Below are 17,099 nucleotides of genomic sequence, written 5' to 3'. Positions count from 1 at the left end.
ATCTAGGTTATAGTTGAAAGTGTTTGTGGGAGCTGTTTCTTAAGCCTTCCTAATTACCTCTGCCATCAACGAGTTGGCTGGGAGGTCATGTTTTCACCCCCGTTTGTCTGCAGGACATCTCAAGAAGTTATGAACGGATTTGCATGAAACGTTGTATGAAAGTAGGTCATGGTCATGGGCCAACGTAGAACTGATTCATTTTGGCTCACTTGGTAGAACGTGTACCATTAAGGCGTTGGTTGTCCTTCACGCAGGAGATGTGACAATGTGCATGTTCAATCACAACAAGGTCCAAGAGGAGATGTGACAATGTGCATGTTCAATCACAACAAGGTCCAAGAGGAGATGTGACAATGTGCATGTTCAATCACAACAAGGTCCAAGAGGAGATGTGACACTGTGCATGTTCAATCACAACAAGGTCCAAGTGGATTCATGTAACACCTCAAAACTTAGGTATACCATCTACTGAGTGGCCTCTAGTGGTTGGCGGAGGTATACGCTCTACTGAGTGGCCTCTAGTGGTTGGCGGAGGTATACGCTCTACTGAGTTGCCTCTAGTTCTTTCAGGACTGAGAATATTATTCTCTTCCATACGTTGAAATCGACAATTTTTCTTTACCAAAATTGACCTAGTTTGGATGACTCCTCATTTGACTGTATTTTGCTTTTTGAAACTGGGAGAAGTATCATGATTTGGTGGAACTGTAAAAAGTCAAGTCAAGTTTATTAGTATAGCACATTTCATACACAGAGGCAATTCAAAGTGCTTCACATAAAATAAAAAGGGTCAACTCCTACAATAGATCATATCACTGGTTAATACAGAAGCATGTTGCTGTGTGAGAGACGATGGAAACCAGAGACTGAAGCTGCGCAGCATGCTGACAGCGTGCGGGTAAATCTAGATTACCACACCCTTAATGCTGACAGCGTGCGGGTAAATCTATATTACCACACCCTCGACCATAATGCAGGATGAGCGTCTGAGATGAGTGAGGAACCCTGTGAACGTGTTGCTTGCTTCCATGCTATTCTTGTGGGAGGTGAATGGATGTGAATGGGACACATTGGGACCGGCAGGCCCGCAGAGGTTTGAGTTTCAGGTGCCGCTCCAGCAGACGCTCGCTATGGGAAGTGTGGAGTTCAAGTCGGCTGAGAGTGGCTTTCTGTGCTGAGAGGGACAAAAGACGCAGCCTGGCGAGCGACAGGGCGGCCTGGGTGCTTAGACAGACTTTAGTGTAACAGAAGAGTTTCGGGTTTGATCCCTGCAAAAGCCGTGTGTCCTTGAGCAACACCCTGAACCACCCACCGGCTCATTATAAGTCACTCTGGGTAACATCAGAGCAATGCCTGAAGTCGGGCCAGGTTTTCATTCAAGTCATCTGTTGCTGTCTGACCTTTGATGTACCTAAACCAACCACTTTAACATTGCAAGATGCTATCAAGTCCATTCTCTGTGTGAGATGTGTGTGTGTCTGTGTTTGGGTGGGGGGGTGTAACCTCTGATGTAGATCAGAGGTTTTCAGAGTTGGAGGCGGGTGCCTCCCCAGGGGGGCTCCAAACAGTTTCAGGGAGGCTCAGTGAATGGAAGTAAAAAAATATTACATTAATTATCAAAAGGAGATCACATAGAATAGCCTAAATGTGATTTGGTTAAAGAGATCGTTCGGAGAATCACTCCTGATTCTCTGACTTTAACCCATTTCAGCCTATTTTCGCCTAAAAAATAGCCTCTAAAACCTAAGTCCGATTTGATAATAGACCCCCAAATCCTGAACTTTTCATAGAAATGTCAACGCCTACTAAAATAGTGATATCTCAGCCTCTGTAGAAGATAAAAACACACTTTAAAAGGCATTTGAGAGCTGACACATGTGGCTTTCCTTGTAAAAGGTGTTTATTGGTATGACAATTCAATAGCATTGTCAAATATTGCTGTAAACACAGAAAATTTTTAAAAAACTAAAAAACGTATGAAAAAACAAGCAACAAATCACTCCAAACCACTCAAATAAAATCAAAAATGTGCTCCACACTGCCCCCTTGTGTCCCCTTGCAACCATAAAAAAAAATGCAGTCCATTTACCATCAAAGGGGCAAGTGTCTAAAGTGTCAGCTAGTGTTTAGCAAACACTTACAAAAAATGTCTGTAGTGTTTTCCAAAACACTCAATGTGGACAGGCAGGTCACACTGTATGCAGCCATACACAGTTAGCCCACTGCCTACTACATCTTTTTTGTCCAGCAACAACTGGCACTCCCTGCAGAGCTTCCGCTTCTCAAACACCTTCCCGAAGTCGTGCATTGGGGGACCTGTGGCTTCTCCTGACGTGCTGGGTGCTGGGGAGGCTGCCCTGCTCGATGTGCTTGGTGCTGGGGAGGCTCCCCTGCTCTCTGGAGTGGAAGGAGAGCCAAATGGAGAGGCTGGTCTGGAAGCTGGGGACAGAGGAGGAGGAGGAGAAGGAGGAGGGATCACAGGAGGGGCCCTCCTTGTCACCGGTGTGATGAGCTCCTCCAGCAAGGTCTCCAGCCAGTCCTTGTAATGTTTGTGCCTTCCTCCAACAGACCTGGCTGCAACGTAGGCGTTGTAGCACGACACAGACAGGCCCCAGAAGAACACACGCCGCCACCATTTCTTCGACCGATGATCGAAACCATAGTATCCAATCATCTGGTCGAGGAGATCCACACCTGGAACACACATGGAACTCTGTTTACATACGTACATTTTCACTCAAATGACCTCAGTGAATATAAGCTTACAGTATTTTAATTTTTGTTTATAAAACATAAATCTGTAAAACAAACCTTTCATGTGGCTCTGGTAGTCCGCCAGGCAAGCGGGCACTACCACATCAGCCCGGTGGGTCTCATCTCTCCTCCGCCTTACAGTCCCTGTTGCGCTGGGGTCATGGTGATTGGACAAGACCATCACCGTCTTTGTGTCTTGCCACACGCAGAAGGTGAGGTCATCCTGCTGTGCCACCCGGAACTCGTGCTTCCCCAGCGCAGCCCTCTTTGTCAGGCTGTGGTCCTTCGGCAGCCCCTTCCTATTGGCCCGAAGGGTGCCACAGCCGTACAGGAAAAGGCCGTTCATCTCCTGGAGGAGTTCTACACTGGTGTAGAAGTTGTCCATATAAATGGACAGGAAGGTGCCATTGTATGGCTTGGCGAGGTCCAGCACCACGCGCTGTGCCAGGCCCGTCTGCGGCGCCGCTTCACGTCCTGTGTACACCTGGGGAGTTTGCAAGAAGAAACACAAGTCTGAGGAAGGGCCTTGGGTGCTTGAAAGGTCACTCAAATAACAACACATTACAGAATACATATTTGCATATTCTTGGTGTGCTGATTTTTTTCCTTACTTTGAAGTGCGGAACGTAGCCTGTTGAGCTCTCCGCCATCACCCAAACCTTCACGCCCCATTTGGTTGGCTGGAATGAATGAATGAATGAATGTTTATTTCACACATTACCAAAAGATGCAGGTTACATAGGCAAAATAGAGGTGAGACAATTTGATCAATCAATCAGCAGTACCTTCATTGGCAGGTATTGCCGGAAGCCAAGCCTGCCTTTGAACTTGATCATTGATTCGTCAATGCTGACTGTGCCGTTGACCTCATAGAGGTCCTGGAAGCGCTGGTTCAGGAAGTCCAGGTACCAGCGCAGTTTCCAGAGCTTATCAGCTGGGTCGCCTCGTGCGTTGTTATCTTGGAGGTGAAGGTATCTGAAGAGGTGAGAGAGGGGAGGATGGAAGAGGGGGGGTAGGGGAGGGGGGGTAATTAGACACATATTACAATATATTATAAACAATATAATGTCTTGTATATTGTATACAATATTGTATATTGTATTGTATATTATATACAAGTAGACACATCTTGGATGAAATGAAAAATTGTAGGCTATATCATTATATAGGTTAGTTACACTTGAGGGTTACAGGGTCTGTCTAAGTGCAGTGTCTGTCTTGGTGCAAAGAGTGAAGCGCATTCTCTCCACATTCCTGACAATTGAATAACAATAGGCCTACTAGGTGTTTGCCCACACACAATAGGTGTAGCAGCCGAGCCCAGCAGGGGTTTCTTACCCCAGTGTATAAGCTCGCTACAATGGCAATACTCCCACTACACCTCTAATACATTTGCAATATATTTCATTTCCCTTAGGGCATCATAACAATGGTACTAATGTTACATTTTATCTATCAAACTACTATTATTTATATAGCGCATCCTATTCAATGGGGCGCATCTATATCACGCAATGGTTATAATAACAAGGATAATATTATTGTTCTTAGCCTACCTCCAAATGGCGTCAAATCGGTCCCGGGACATATTCTGGCCGAAGTTGGTTTTGAAGATGTTTTTGGATAGCCGCCAGTACTCTCTTCGGACGGGAAGTTTCATTATCCCCATGGCGAGACACAGCCCAATGAATGTTTTCATTTCTTTCACTGTTACCGGGGTCCACTTGGCTGCTTTTTTGGCTGGGGGAATTGTGCGTCTCTGGTCGGCATATCGGTTCGTCTCCGTGACAAGACGGTCCCACATTTCCTCCGTGTAAATTTTCTCGAAAGAAAATAGAGGTGTGGAATCGGCTTGTAAGCCAACACCGCTTTTCACCCCGGGCACCCTTTTGAACGCTTTGACCGGCACAGGACGGTAACAGCGCTGCTCCGTTACCCAGTTTCCATGGAAGCCTTCGAATTGGTCATCTTCGTCAGAGTCAACGTCATCGTCATCCTGAAACATAGTTCTGACCCACTGATCTCTGTCCAAGGGCTGCCAATCGGGGTCTGTAACTGGGTCATCATTTAACTCTTCATCAACGGTGGAATGTTCGGAATATTCCGCGTCTTCAAAATCGCTTCCTTCGCTAATATTATTTTCTTCCTCCATCGCTCTAGAGATCCGCTCAAAGTGAAGAAAAAAAAAACTTTTCCTTCCCAAAACAATCCCAGAATGCATTGCGAGACCCCACGTGTGTTTTCTGAATGATTTCATTTGCCTAGAGACCGGAAATAGGCGAAAAACTACAGCTAAACTACAAATTGACGTAGACGTCATCCCGTCTTCAAAGGTATATTGACGCGAACGGCATCCCGTCTTTAAAGGGAGAATGACGCGAACGTCATCCCGTCTGAAATGGGTTGGCCAAAGTCTTAAAACTAAATTCTCTGTTTCACAGGATCATGAAATTCCTCCTGAACAAGAAGCGGTTTAAGGAAACTCTGAGGCCTTACGATGTCAAGGACGTGATCGAGCAGTACTCTGCCGGCCACCTGGACATGCTCTGCAGAATCAAATACCTCCAGACAAGGTAAGCAATGATGCTAAGGACCAGGAAGTCTTTTGCACACTTGAGTTAGAAGAAGGTCATTATCAAATCCAAGAACACTAAGTTAACTTGTGTCCTTGTGGAGACGGTTCTTCTCAAGTTGTCATGGGGAGCAAACTAACTTCTCAAGAACGGCTGTGTAAGCATGGCAGGGGGAACTTGGTATTGATTTATCTGACATATCAGTCTTTACATTTCAGATGTAAAGACCTTGGTTGTCTTGTTCTTTACAGGATCGACATGATTCTTGCTCCTGGACCCCCCCTCACCCCCAAAAAGAAGGGAACTCAGAAAACACCCTTTGCCTATCCACCCAATCAGTCACCCAGGTACTGTCACACTCCACCCAATCATCACCCAGGTACTGTCACACTCCATCCAATCATCACCCAGGTACTGTCACACTCCACCCAATCATCACCCAGGTACTGTCACACTCCATCCAATCATCACCCAGGTACTGTCACACTCCACCCAATCAATCACCCAGGTACTGTCACACTCTATCCAATCAGTCACCCAGGTACTGTCACACTCCAGCCAATCAGTCACCCAGGTACTGTCACACTCCACCCAATCAGTCACCCAGGTACTGTCACACTCCACCCAATCAGTCACCCAGGTACTGTCACACTCCACCCAATCAGTCACCCAGGTACTGTCACACTCCACCCAATCAGCACCCAGGTACTGTCACACTGCACCCAATCATCACCCAGGTACTGTCACACTCCACCCAATCAGTCACCCAGGTACTGTCACACTCCACCCAATCAGTCACCCAGGTACTGTCACACTCCACCCAATCAGCACCCAGGTACTGTCACACTCCACCCAATCAGTCACCCAGGTACTGTCACACTCCACCCAATCAGTCACCCAGGTACTGTCACACTCCACCAAATCAGTCACCCAGGTACTGTCACACTCCACCCAATCAGTCACCCAGGTACTGTCACACTCCACCAAATCAGTCACCCAGGTACTGTCACACTCCACCCAATCAGTCACCCAGGTACTGTCCCACTCCACCCAATCAGCACCCAGGTACTGTCACACTCCACCCAATCAGTCACCCAGGTACTGTCACACTCCACCCAATCATTACCCAGGTACTGTCACACTCCACCCAATCATCACCCAGGTACTGTCCCACTCCACCCAATCATCACCCAGGTACTGTCACACTCCACCCAATCATCACCCAGGTACTGTCACACTCTATCCAATCATCACCCAGGTACTGTCACACTCCACCCAATCAGTCACCCAGGTACTGTCACACTCCACCCAATCATCACCCAGGTACTGTCCCACTCCACCCAATCATCACCCAGGTACTGTCACACTCTATCCAATCATCACCCAGGTACTGTCACACTCCACCCAATCACTCACCCAGGTACTGTCACACTCCACCCAATCATCACCCAGGTACTGTCACACTCCACCCAATCATCACCCAGGTACTGTCACACTCCACCCAATCAGTCACCCAGGTACTGTCACACTCCACCCAATCATCACCCAGGTACTGTCACACTCCACCCAATCAGTCACCCAGGTACTGTCACACTCCACCCAATCAGTCACCCAGGTACTGTCACACTCCACCCAATCATCACCCAGGTACTGTCACACTATCCAATCATCACCCAGGTACTGTCACACTCTATCCAATCATCACCCAGGTACTGTCACACTCCACCCAATCAGTCACCCAGGTACTGTCACACTCCACCCAATCATCACCCAGATACTGTCACACTCCACCCAATCATCACCCAGGTACTGTCACACTCTATCCAATCATCACCCAGGTACTGTCACACTCCACCCAATCATCACCCAGGTACTGTCACACTCCATCCAATCATCACCCAGGTACTGTCACACTGCACCCAATCATCACCCAGGTACTGTCACACTCCACCCAATCATCACCCAGGTACTGTCACACTGCACCCAATCATCACCCAGGTACTGTCACACTCCACCCAATCATCACCCAGGTACTGTCACACTCCACCCAATCATCACCCAGGTACTGTCACACTCCACCCAATCAGTCACCCAGGTACTGTCACACTCTATCCAATCAGTCACCCAGGTACTGTCACACTCCACCCAATCAGTCACCCAGGTACTGTCACACTCCACCCAATCAGTCACCCAGGTACTGTCACACTCCACCCAATCATCACCCAGGTACTGTCACACTCCACCCAATCAGTCACCCAGGTACTGTCACACTATCCAATCATCACCCAGGTACTGTCACACTCTATCCAATCATCACCCAGGTACTGTCACACTCTATCCAATCATCACCCAGGTACTGTCACACTCCACCCAATCATCACCCAGGTACTGTCACACTGCACCCAATCAGTCACCCAGTTACTGTCACACTCCACCCAATCATCACCCAGGTACTGTCACACTCCACCCAATCATCACCCAGGTACTGTCACACTCCACCCAATCATCACCCAGGTACTGTCACACTCCACCCAATCATCACCAAGGTACTGTCACACTTGGGTTCCCAGATTGGCCTTAGCACAATAATAATGATAATAACAATATTCTCATGCTATTTGTGTGAATTGTTGTCCTTATTATTATTATTCACATTATCATAATACTCATAATTATACAAAGAGTAATAGTTCACATTACTGTGAATTCTACTTCTTTTTATTAGCATTAGCATTAGCATTGTTGTTATTGTTAATATGCAGTCCAGTCCACTCAGTGTCCCTGATGTGTTCCAGGCATGAGCCCTACCTACCTGCCAAAGCCCCCATGCCAGATGCTGAAGACCAAAGCATGATGGGTAGATTTGTTAGAGTGGAGAGACAGGTAAGGCTTGAAAATATTACGTTATTTTTATGTTTTGTTATTAGAAACAAAAGTGAATTCCAATAGATTTGATGAACGTTAACGTTAACCCAGACAGAGGCCAATTCACAAAGAATGGATTGCGGCCACTAATAGCACCATGAATTGCGTGCTGCTGGCTAACTTCCTGTTGGCCCTCTGCTAACTTGAATGAGGATACAATGATTTAATAGTGTGACTCTTCTAGACTTTACTGTTACAGTCTTGCTAATGCATTATGCTGCACGCATAGGTACTTCAAATGTAGCTACTGCCATCTTGTGGCACTTGTACGTCACTACAAACTACAGTTACATTATAGTTTACCGATATCCACTGTTGTTTTTTCCTTTGTATTTTATATCCTATATTTGGAGCCTGCCTTCATTTGTTTGTGACGATATTATCAGAGACCCGGCTTTTAATTGATTACCGGCCAAACGATGTGGTTGTGATCACGTGTGGTCAGGTGGAGGACATGGAGAAGAAGCTGGACTTCCTGGTGGACATGCACATCCAGCACACCGAGCACCTGCAGGTGGACTCGGCGGGCGCCGCCCACATGACCATGGAGCCCCTGGACCCGACGGGTGGTGCCCAGATCCACCGCGGCTTCTTCAACTATGCCCAGGTGTTCCCGCACATGTCCTACCAGCTGCCTGTCAGCAAGCTCGACCCCTACTACAGCTACCACAAGGTAGGGCTGGCCAATATATCAATGTCGTGATATGAGACTAGATATGGTCTCAGATTTTGGATATTGTAATATAGCATAAGTGATGTCTTTTCCTGGTTTTAAAGACTGCATTACAATAAAGTAATGTCATTTTCTGAACTTATCGGACTGTTCTAGCTGTTTTATGTTATTCGCCTACACACTTAGTTATTATTCTGATGATTATTATGTATATGTATATGTATATATGTATTATGTTTTACATTTTACAAATCACAGAATCAACATATGAAACAATTCCAGATAATCCCCCCCAGCATCCTCACAGGACAGACAAAACTGTAACATCAAGCACAAACCATTGTGTATCAGACATAGATATCCACCTTATTTTTGAACGCCCCGCTGTAAAATGCTTATGGGTGCAAAGTCCGGTCTAGAACGTGACTGATTGTTGCAGCTGGTTTAACGTGACTTGTTGGCAGAGGGTCTGCGGCGCTCGTACTCAGCGCATTTCCTCACCAAACTCTGACGCTGAGAAAAGACTTTCTTGTCACAAAGAAATAACACACTGGCTATTTAACACTACTGTGTCGTCATCAGAGTTGATGAAGACACAGTAGTGTTGAAACGTTAGTTGAATAAAAACTTCATTATACACTTGATCGGTGTGCTCCAGTACCTTTTGGATTACATCCAATCATCTATATCGTAAGTCTGCCTTTTCTGAGAAGCACCAGACCAGCCTGCTGGGCTGCAGAGGTACTACATCCTGCATGAATCAATATGGAGGTGTTTGGTCAAGTCTTGTTTGAATAAAAATGCTACAGAGATATATCACGTATCCATTCAGCCTAAAAATATCCAGATACTGTATGGTTTTTGTGTCCATATCGCCCAGCCCTACCACAAGGAGCAAAGCAACGCGAGAGCCAGAGGAGGAGGAGGAGAGGGGGCGGGGCTTCCTGAGAGCAGCCACGTACCTCCAGACCTCTGCCACCCACCAGGAGGAGGCGCCATCCCCACCTACACAGAGCGCCCCACGGTGCTGCCCATCAGCTGCCTGCAGGACTACCAGGCGGGGGAGGGGCAGTACCTGGAGCAGTACCTGTGTGTGGGGGTAGGGGGCAGGACCACAGGGGGGGGTGGGGACACGCCTCTCTCCATGCTGTCGGTAAACCACGAGGAGCTGGAGCGCTCGCCCAGCGGCTTCAGCATCTCGGGGGAGAGGGAGGGCTCGAGCGGGGGCGAGGCCGGCCGGACGCGGGAGAGGCCCAGGCCCAGCTACCTGGCCGAGGGCGAGACGGACACGGACACGGACCCCTTCACGCCCAGCGCCGGGGGGCCCCTGCCCCTCTCCAACACGGGCGAGGGCTTCGCCGACACCATTTGGAACACGCCGCCCTGAGAGCCTCGCTCCTCGCCCCGACCACACGCAAACCCAGACTTCACGTGAATTTGAGCCCTTAATCAAACCCACGCCTCTAAAGCCCGGTTCCGTTTGGGTCCAACCCAAACCTCCAGGCTGAAGTGACACAGTTCAGAGGGAGCCTGGGTGTCATCGGGCCTGCGCTGTCGGAACTGGATCACACGCTGCTTTACACCGCCGCCCATCTGACCAGCCTGGCGCCCAGAGAGCCATGGCATCGGACTGTTGCCCCGACACATACAGAAGAGAAGGGAAACTGGACAGTTTGTATAGTAAACCTCTGTACAGCGCACTCTTCGCAAAAATTTAGCTAACATAAAAAAAAAACAATATACATATATACACCCAAAAAGCTTTATCGCTGCAAAGCAAACCGCACTGCATGTAACGCATGCGATCTTTAGTGTAGACACTGCAGAGGACAGGATGATCAGGACATGGAAGATGTTTAGTGTAGACACTGCAGAGGACAGGATGATCAGGACATGGAAGAGGACATTGATTGGATACATGTAATTGCTATATGCCATTTTGTAACACTTTTTTTATAGATACATTTTCATCCTTTTTGCATGGTTTGCATGATAATGCACCATTTTGGGGGATGGTTGAAGGTGGATATTGGAACCAAAAGTCTCCTGTCTCATGCTGCGTGGTGTGTGTGTGTGTGTGCATGTGTTTGTGCGTGTGCGGGTGTGTGTGTGGGCGGGAGTCAGGGTTGTTGGGGGTGTGTGTTTTTGTGTGCGTGTGTGTGGGGGGGGGATCTAGGTTGGTGGGTGGGTGTGAAGAGTGTGAGAAAGAGAGAGGGACTCACATTGGTTGGCTACAGGTCGTTGTGTGTGTGTGTGTGTGTGTGTGTTTTTCACCATCTTCTGCTGTTCTCATGCTGTAAGTTGTTGGAGGATTAGTTCCATCCAGAACTTTGTCGTCATATGGACTCATTAAAGGATAAGTTCACCCAAAAATTTAAATTCTGTTATTATCTACTCAGCCCCCTGCTGGTGAAAAGTTGGTTGAAGTTTTTTAGTCCATAAAACATTTGTGGAGGTTTCCAGGGAAACGGTTAAGGGGCGTTCACACCGAGATATTTATTTTTCGCTCTGTCGCTCAAGTCAACCCTTTGGAATCGCTCTGTTGCTCTGTTTAAATCGCTCATCAACAGGCACACGAAATGACGGACATGTGGGGGATATAACGTTACGCAATGTCATGCTGTTTGTCCACTACGAGCCACCGTCATTGTTTACAAGCTAAGCCTATCAGCGTGCTCCTAATGCGAGCTGCATACCGGTAGTACAGACTTCACTTCATGTCAGCTGTCAGCCTGTCAATGCGGTTTGTTGCCACACAATAAACCAGCGGTTTGTTCCAAGCCAGAGTGATCCTTGACTCGCTCTCACACAGCAGCCAATCAGCATTGAACAGCGAGCGACTGATGCCAGCGTATTTTCGCTCGAGTTGGAATATTTCATCTTGAGCGACGAGCGTATTTTCTCCCTGTCGCTCTGTCTCTGTCGCTCGGACGCCCAGCGATTATTCTCCCAGGCGAATATACGCTCATTCGCTCGTTTGCATTGACTTTGTATGTAAACTCGACGCCAGCGACCAACTTTAATAGGTCGGTGTGAACGCAGCTTAACAGCATTCTCCTAAACCAGTGATACTCAACACTCCCCTGTGTGGCCCGCGATGGAATTGCAAAAAAAAAAAAAAAATTTTTACAGTGCACCTGAACGCAACATGCAAGATACCCGCTGAATAAGTGTCCAAATGTTCATGTAATTCTGGCCAATACTCACACTTCTGTTATAGCATTTCAGTCTGGAATATGGAATATCTTTCAATAATCTATGATTTAGCTGCTAAATTGTCAAATACCACCGTCTGCTCGCTACCCAGGCACTTATATATGTACTTAACCTAAGTAACTATCCGGTGTGCACAACATTGTCAGACTAAACTCTGTCTGACACCTACAATCCGCTACAGAAAAATGTATATTGATTGTTTATTAACTGGCCTTCTATCATTTCACGAAAGTGGCCCCCGGGCAAAGCAAGTTGAGTATCCTTGTCCTAAACAATTGAATTGAATGGTGACCAACTTAAAATAAAATAATTGCCTCCATACTGCTCCTGTGGCGTAATCCAAGTCTCCACAAGCCCTCAGATGCTAAGTTGACTTGAAACATCAATTACACCCTGTTTTTAGCTGAAATCTGCACCGTAGCCGTGAGCTGAAAGTCCTGTTTTCACTTCAGCTCAGCTCAAAACAACATGTAAAGGATGTCTCTTCAAGTCAACTTGGCATCTCAGGGCTTCTTGGAGTTTTTTACATTTGTTTTTACAGTTGGTCTCCATTCATTTCAATTGTTTGGGAGAATGCTGTAACTCCTCCATCTGCCTGGAAAACTCTACAACTCTACAAAAAAAACTTCACCTGACCTTCTGACGGCATGAGGGTGAATGACTGAATTTGAATTTTTACATTTTTTAATTTTGCTTTAATTGTGCTTTTGAGTTGTATGTCACAAGTTATGCATCCCAACTTTCAACTGACACTTAACAAAGACACCCGACACAATTTGAAACACTAAATCGTGGTTGCTTTGCTGGCACATGATTTCAGGGATATAAAACACTTATGTCTTTAATTTACGGCGTCTTTATAGCGTCTTGCTACTGATGCGACTGTTCTTCTGTTACAGTGTAGTACTGTAGTACTGTAGTTCATGGACATGGACACAAGATGAATTACAATATCAAAGCAAACAGTGGCTCAAATATATTTCTCATTATAAAACCACAAGGGTCTTAAATATTGCCTAGTTTCCAATTCATGCCAGAGCCTGTAATTTATGTTCTTCCGGATATGTAATTATGGGTTTCCACCCATAGACACAGCAGAGAGCTCTTATGACATCACTGATTATGTCACAATGCCTATGACGTCAGTGATGTCACAATGCACAATTGCTCAAGTGACATCACTGATGATATCACTTCCAGTTGAGTGACATCACTTCCGGGGCAGAAGGCTCGTCCGCCCTGCAGCTCGCAGAGCTGGACCTGCAGCTCGCATACAGTACGCAGTACGCCTGCAGCTCGGCTGCTGCGTGGCCTCGCCTGCGCTATTGATGCGTGCGCGTGTGTGTGTGCCCCTTAAGGTTAAATCAGTGCCTATGACATCATTAGTGATGTCATAAGGATATTGCTCTTATGACATCACTGATGACATCATCAGTGATGTCACAATGCCTCCTGTGACATCACTTCCGGGACAAAAAATGTATTTTCTTTTTTTTTAAATGAAGATACTTGATTCTAGCCTGAGCACCACTTCATATAGAGGATCATCACATAGGCCTAAACAGCTTTGACCTCTTTAGGACCTTATGACTTTAGAAGGTAGGACGACATTGATGCTGAATGTAACATCTGACAACAAACTATATCTATAGACATGAAATATAATAGAATTATAGCATGATAAGGCACCTTCAAAGTCAGGACAACTTTAATGTGTGGCGTCCAGGCCTGGTTTACACAGTAACTGCTGAAGGTATTATGGTCGACTAGACTGTAGCCTGCTTAGGGTGCCATCACACCTACAGCTTGTCTGCTCTGAACAACAGCTAAAGCCCAGTTTAGACCAAAGTTTAGACCAAAGATTCATGATGAGACCAGTTGAAACTTACAACTACTTGCAACCAGCCCCTGGTGCCATCAGCCGGCTTGTCAAGATGAGCCAGTCTACACTAGCTGCTGCAACGTTCTAAAACGGTTTCATCTCCAGAATCATTGGTGTAAACTGGGCTTTAGATTTCACACTGCTCAGTTTCAAGCCAGTCAGGGCTTAGAAGCAAAAGTCACATGACTCAAGCAGCTCATTTATTGGACAGTTTTGAAAAAAGGTCATTGTTCTCACCTGGACAAACCACTGAGGGAGTTCAGATAAACTGATCCCAACATGCTGGGTGTGAACGCAGCCTTGGGAGTCAGTTGGGTTGGCGTTTAGCACATAGAACAATGCAGTTTCTACCTTCAAAACATTTACACGTATGTGATTGGAAACTTACCTGACACTATCTGATGTGGCAATGGCAAACTCCCCCCACCTGGCACTCCAAGCAGGTTCAAACAAATACTGTTGTTGTTGTTGTTCTTCGTCTTCTTCTTCGCAGCTACAGTTGAAACCAGGGCTGGAAGCATCTTTTCAGAGACAAGGCTGTAGCTACAGGTAGGTAAGCTAGCTGTGGTACGAGCGAGGTGAACCAAACTGTTATCTCATTATCTATTTAACTTATTGTATTACATAAATTAGCACTTAACTAACTAACTTAAGTTCAGTTACATTTACTATTACTGAATCCCATGCAATAATACAGTATATTACAAAATGCATTGTGACACAAATTAACACGAAATATACGTTAAGACACATGGAGCTATCCCTGTAGTGGTTCATTCATCGTGCCTCCGAAGCAGAAGCAGAAGCAGAAGCAGAAGCAGTCCACATCACCTCATTCTCCAGCTCATCTCAACACACCAAACCACCTGGGATTTATCAATGTGATTTCAGTTCATTTCTGTAGTGGATATCATACCTGCCAACACTCCCCATTTTCCTGGGAGTCTCCCTATTTTTAACCCTTTCTCCCAAATGGCTGTAGTGGGGTCCCTTGACCTTTCACCTCAAACATATCAGAATGAAAATGGGTTCTATGGATACGGATAATAAATAATAATAATAATAATAAGATACACGCATTGTTTTGACAAGGCAGCATAAATCGACAGAACAATTGATCACATGACTGATGGAGCTTGGGGGGGGGGGGGGGTGCATTTGCCAATAACCCAGAAAACCTCCATCTGGCAGGTATGATATCTTGCCTTCTGTAACATCAGGCTGTTTGTCGCTGTGTGAGAGTTGATTCAGTGGATTCAGATTGAACAGGCTTACAGCTGAAATATAGAGGTTGTAATTTGTTTCACTTTTTTAATTCTCTACCTTGCCACAGCGTCGTATCCATTTACTGAGGAAGTGTTCAATATGTTGGTTTTGCTTAAGTTGAATGTCTCTATAACATCAGAACGAATCAGAAACACTTTGTCCTCCAAGTCCATTTTCCTTGTTGACTTGCACATAGAAAGTTATATTTGCGCAAATGTCACTTCAAACTCTCTTGTTGAATTCCAGTGCTGTTGCTTCCTTTCTAAACTAACTTCTATTAATTCCAAAATAAATTTACAAACTCATATCAGTTAAAAAACTGTGCTTTCCAAATGTCAAATGATCAAATAACTATAAGTCAATATTGGTATATTTATATTTGCACGGCAAATTACTGTTAACACTAAGAGAGCCATTTTGTAATTGTTGGTTACAATAAAATGTCTTCCAAGACACTGAGATACACTGGAAAAAGTGATGCTAGCAAACAATGTTGAGGCTAAACATATTTTTCTCAGGAAAAAAAGGTTAATTTTGTCGTTCATATCCATACATTTTTGTCATTTTACAAGAAAGGGGATATATGGATTTACTTAAAAGTTAAAAAATAACCTAAAAATAAGCTAAAATTAACCGCTTTCCTGAATATTTTAAATGGAGCGAGCATTACTTTTTACAGTGTATAGAATAATAGTATGGTATGCGGTGTAGAAATAAGTCCTGTGTCGTTTTGGGAATGACCCTTTAACTGTTAATTTGACAATCAGCAGTTTGCTGTTTTCCTCACCAACTCAGAGCTATCATGTATTCAACCTGTCATGTTGAAGATATCTTCACAGGATCAGGTCTGCTGTAGTTCTCCATGTTTTGGTGAATTCATGCATTTGGCTGCCAATTTTAAATATCTCAATATGCCATTCTAATATTCTTTGTTTGAATTGTTAAGAGTTACAGACTGATTCTGTCTATAAAGTTGTTTTTTATTATTATTATTTTTGTAAGTGGCATACATAGGACATTGTGCTAAATGGTGCTTCAATTGATCTGTTGTGTAGCAGTGGTGGTACTGAGAGAGGGTACTTTTTTATTTTGCTTCCACGTTTGTCCATTGCTTTGGTCTGAGGCTTTGGTCCACTGCAGGCTGCAGCACTGTATTGGACTTGTAGCCTAGTTGGGAATTTGTTTAGTTAATTTCAGGTGTTCTCTATTTACTGCTGAAGGAATCATGTTTAGTTAAACTCATGTCTCTATTTACTGCTGAATTAATCATGTTTAGTTAAACTCATGTCTCTATTTACTGCTGAATGAATCATGTTTAGTTAAACTCATGTCTCTATTTACTGCTGAATGAATCTGGTGCAAATGGTTTCATTGTGGCAGCGTTGATCCTGCAGGCAATTCTTTGTTGAATGTAGAAGATCTGAAGCCGCTCAACCTGATCACTTCCCAATTACCGGTACTCCTGTTGGGGTGGAGCCAGTAGTTTAGCAAGCCTGCAGGAAAGACTCTACAATGCTATTTTGCCTATTTATACACTTTCTCTTTCCTCCTCCATATCACATTGTGCTATTTTTAACTTAAATTTTCCCTTGATGGCTTACACAAAAATCAACTGTCTATGAAAGCCATAATCTGGTCTTTACGCCAAACATGTACGCCAAACATGTACAACAGAACAAAAATTCGAATTTTTAACGCATTTCTGCCCTCTTACAATATACAGCATGTCCTACTTGTCACTTGTTGCGTTGGGTTTGTTTCCCAACACGTTGTCCTATACAGACTTGTCTGTATGTACATCAATTCTTCC

The 17,099-nt window shown here is 45.2% G+C and overlaps 2 protein-coding genes across 2 annotated transcripts in view; one reads left to right on the top strand and one right to left on the bottom strand.

Annotated features, from left to right (window-relative positions):
• Positions 1–10,312, top strand: part of kcnq3 (potassium voltage-gated channel, KQT-like subfamily, member 3) — a gene marked incomplete at both ends in the record, with an annotated part of 157,191 nt that extends 146,879 nt beyond the window's left edge. Inside the window, 5 exons of the mRNA XM_083658942.1 lie at positions 5,196–5,327; positions 5,579–5,674; positions 8,123–8,210; positions 8,698–8,925; positions 9,875–10,312. Coding sequence (XP_083515068.1) covers positions 5,196–5,327; positions 5,579–5,674; positions 8,123–8,210; positions 8,698–8,925; positions 9,875–10,312 — 982 coding nt within the window. The remainder of the gene's footprint in view (positions 1–5,195; positions 5,328–5,578; positions 5,675–8,122; positions 8,211–8,697; positions 8,926–9,874) is intronic.
• Positions 1,879–3,017, bottom strand: LOC310796879 (uncharacterized protein). Its single transcript, XM_083659116.1, has 2 exons — positions 2,812–3,017; positions 1,879–2,694 (listed from the first exon to the last, which is right to left on the bottom strand). Exons 1-2 carry the CDS (start codon positions 2,933–2,935, stop codon positions 2,138–2,140), a joined length of 681 nt encoding a protein of 226 aa, XP_083515242.1. The 5' UTR covers positions 2,936–3,017; the 3' UTR covers positions 1,879–2,137.
• Positions 10,313–17,099: the final 6,787 nt, after the last annotated feature.

The sequence above is a fragment of the Poromitra crassiceps genome (assembly GCF_964638095.1).
Source record: "Poromitra crassiceps genome assembly, chromosome: 23".
NCBI lineage: Eukaryota > Metazoa > Chordata > Actinopteri > Beryciformes > Melamphaidae > Poromitra > Poromitra crassiceps.
The sequence above is the reverse complement of the archived record's forward strand: the minus strand, read 5'-3'. Positions and strand labels throughout refer to the sequence as shown.

Coding starts and splice junctions, on each gene's coding strand:
- LOC310796879 (XM_083659116.1), bottom strand. CDS start 2,935: ATGGTCTTGTCCAATCACCATGACCCCAGCGCAACAGGGACTGTAAGG. Junction 2,695..2,811: donor CTACCAGAGCCACATGAAAG/GTTTGTTTTACA, acceptor TGTGTGTTCCAG/GTGTGGATCTCCTCGACCAG.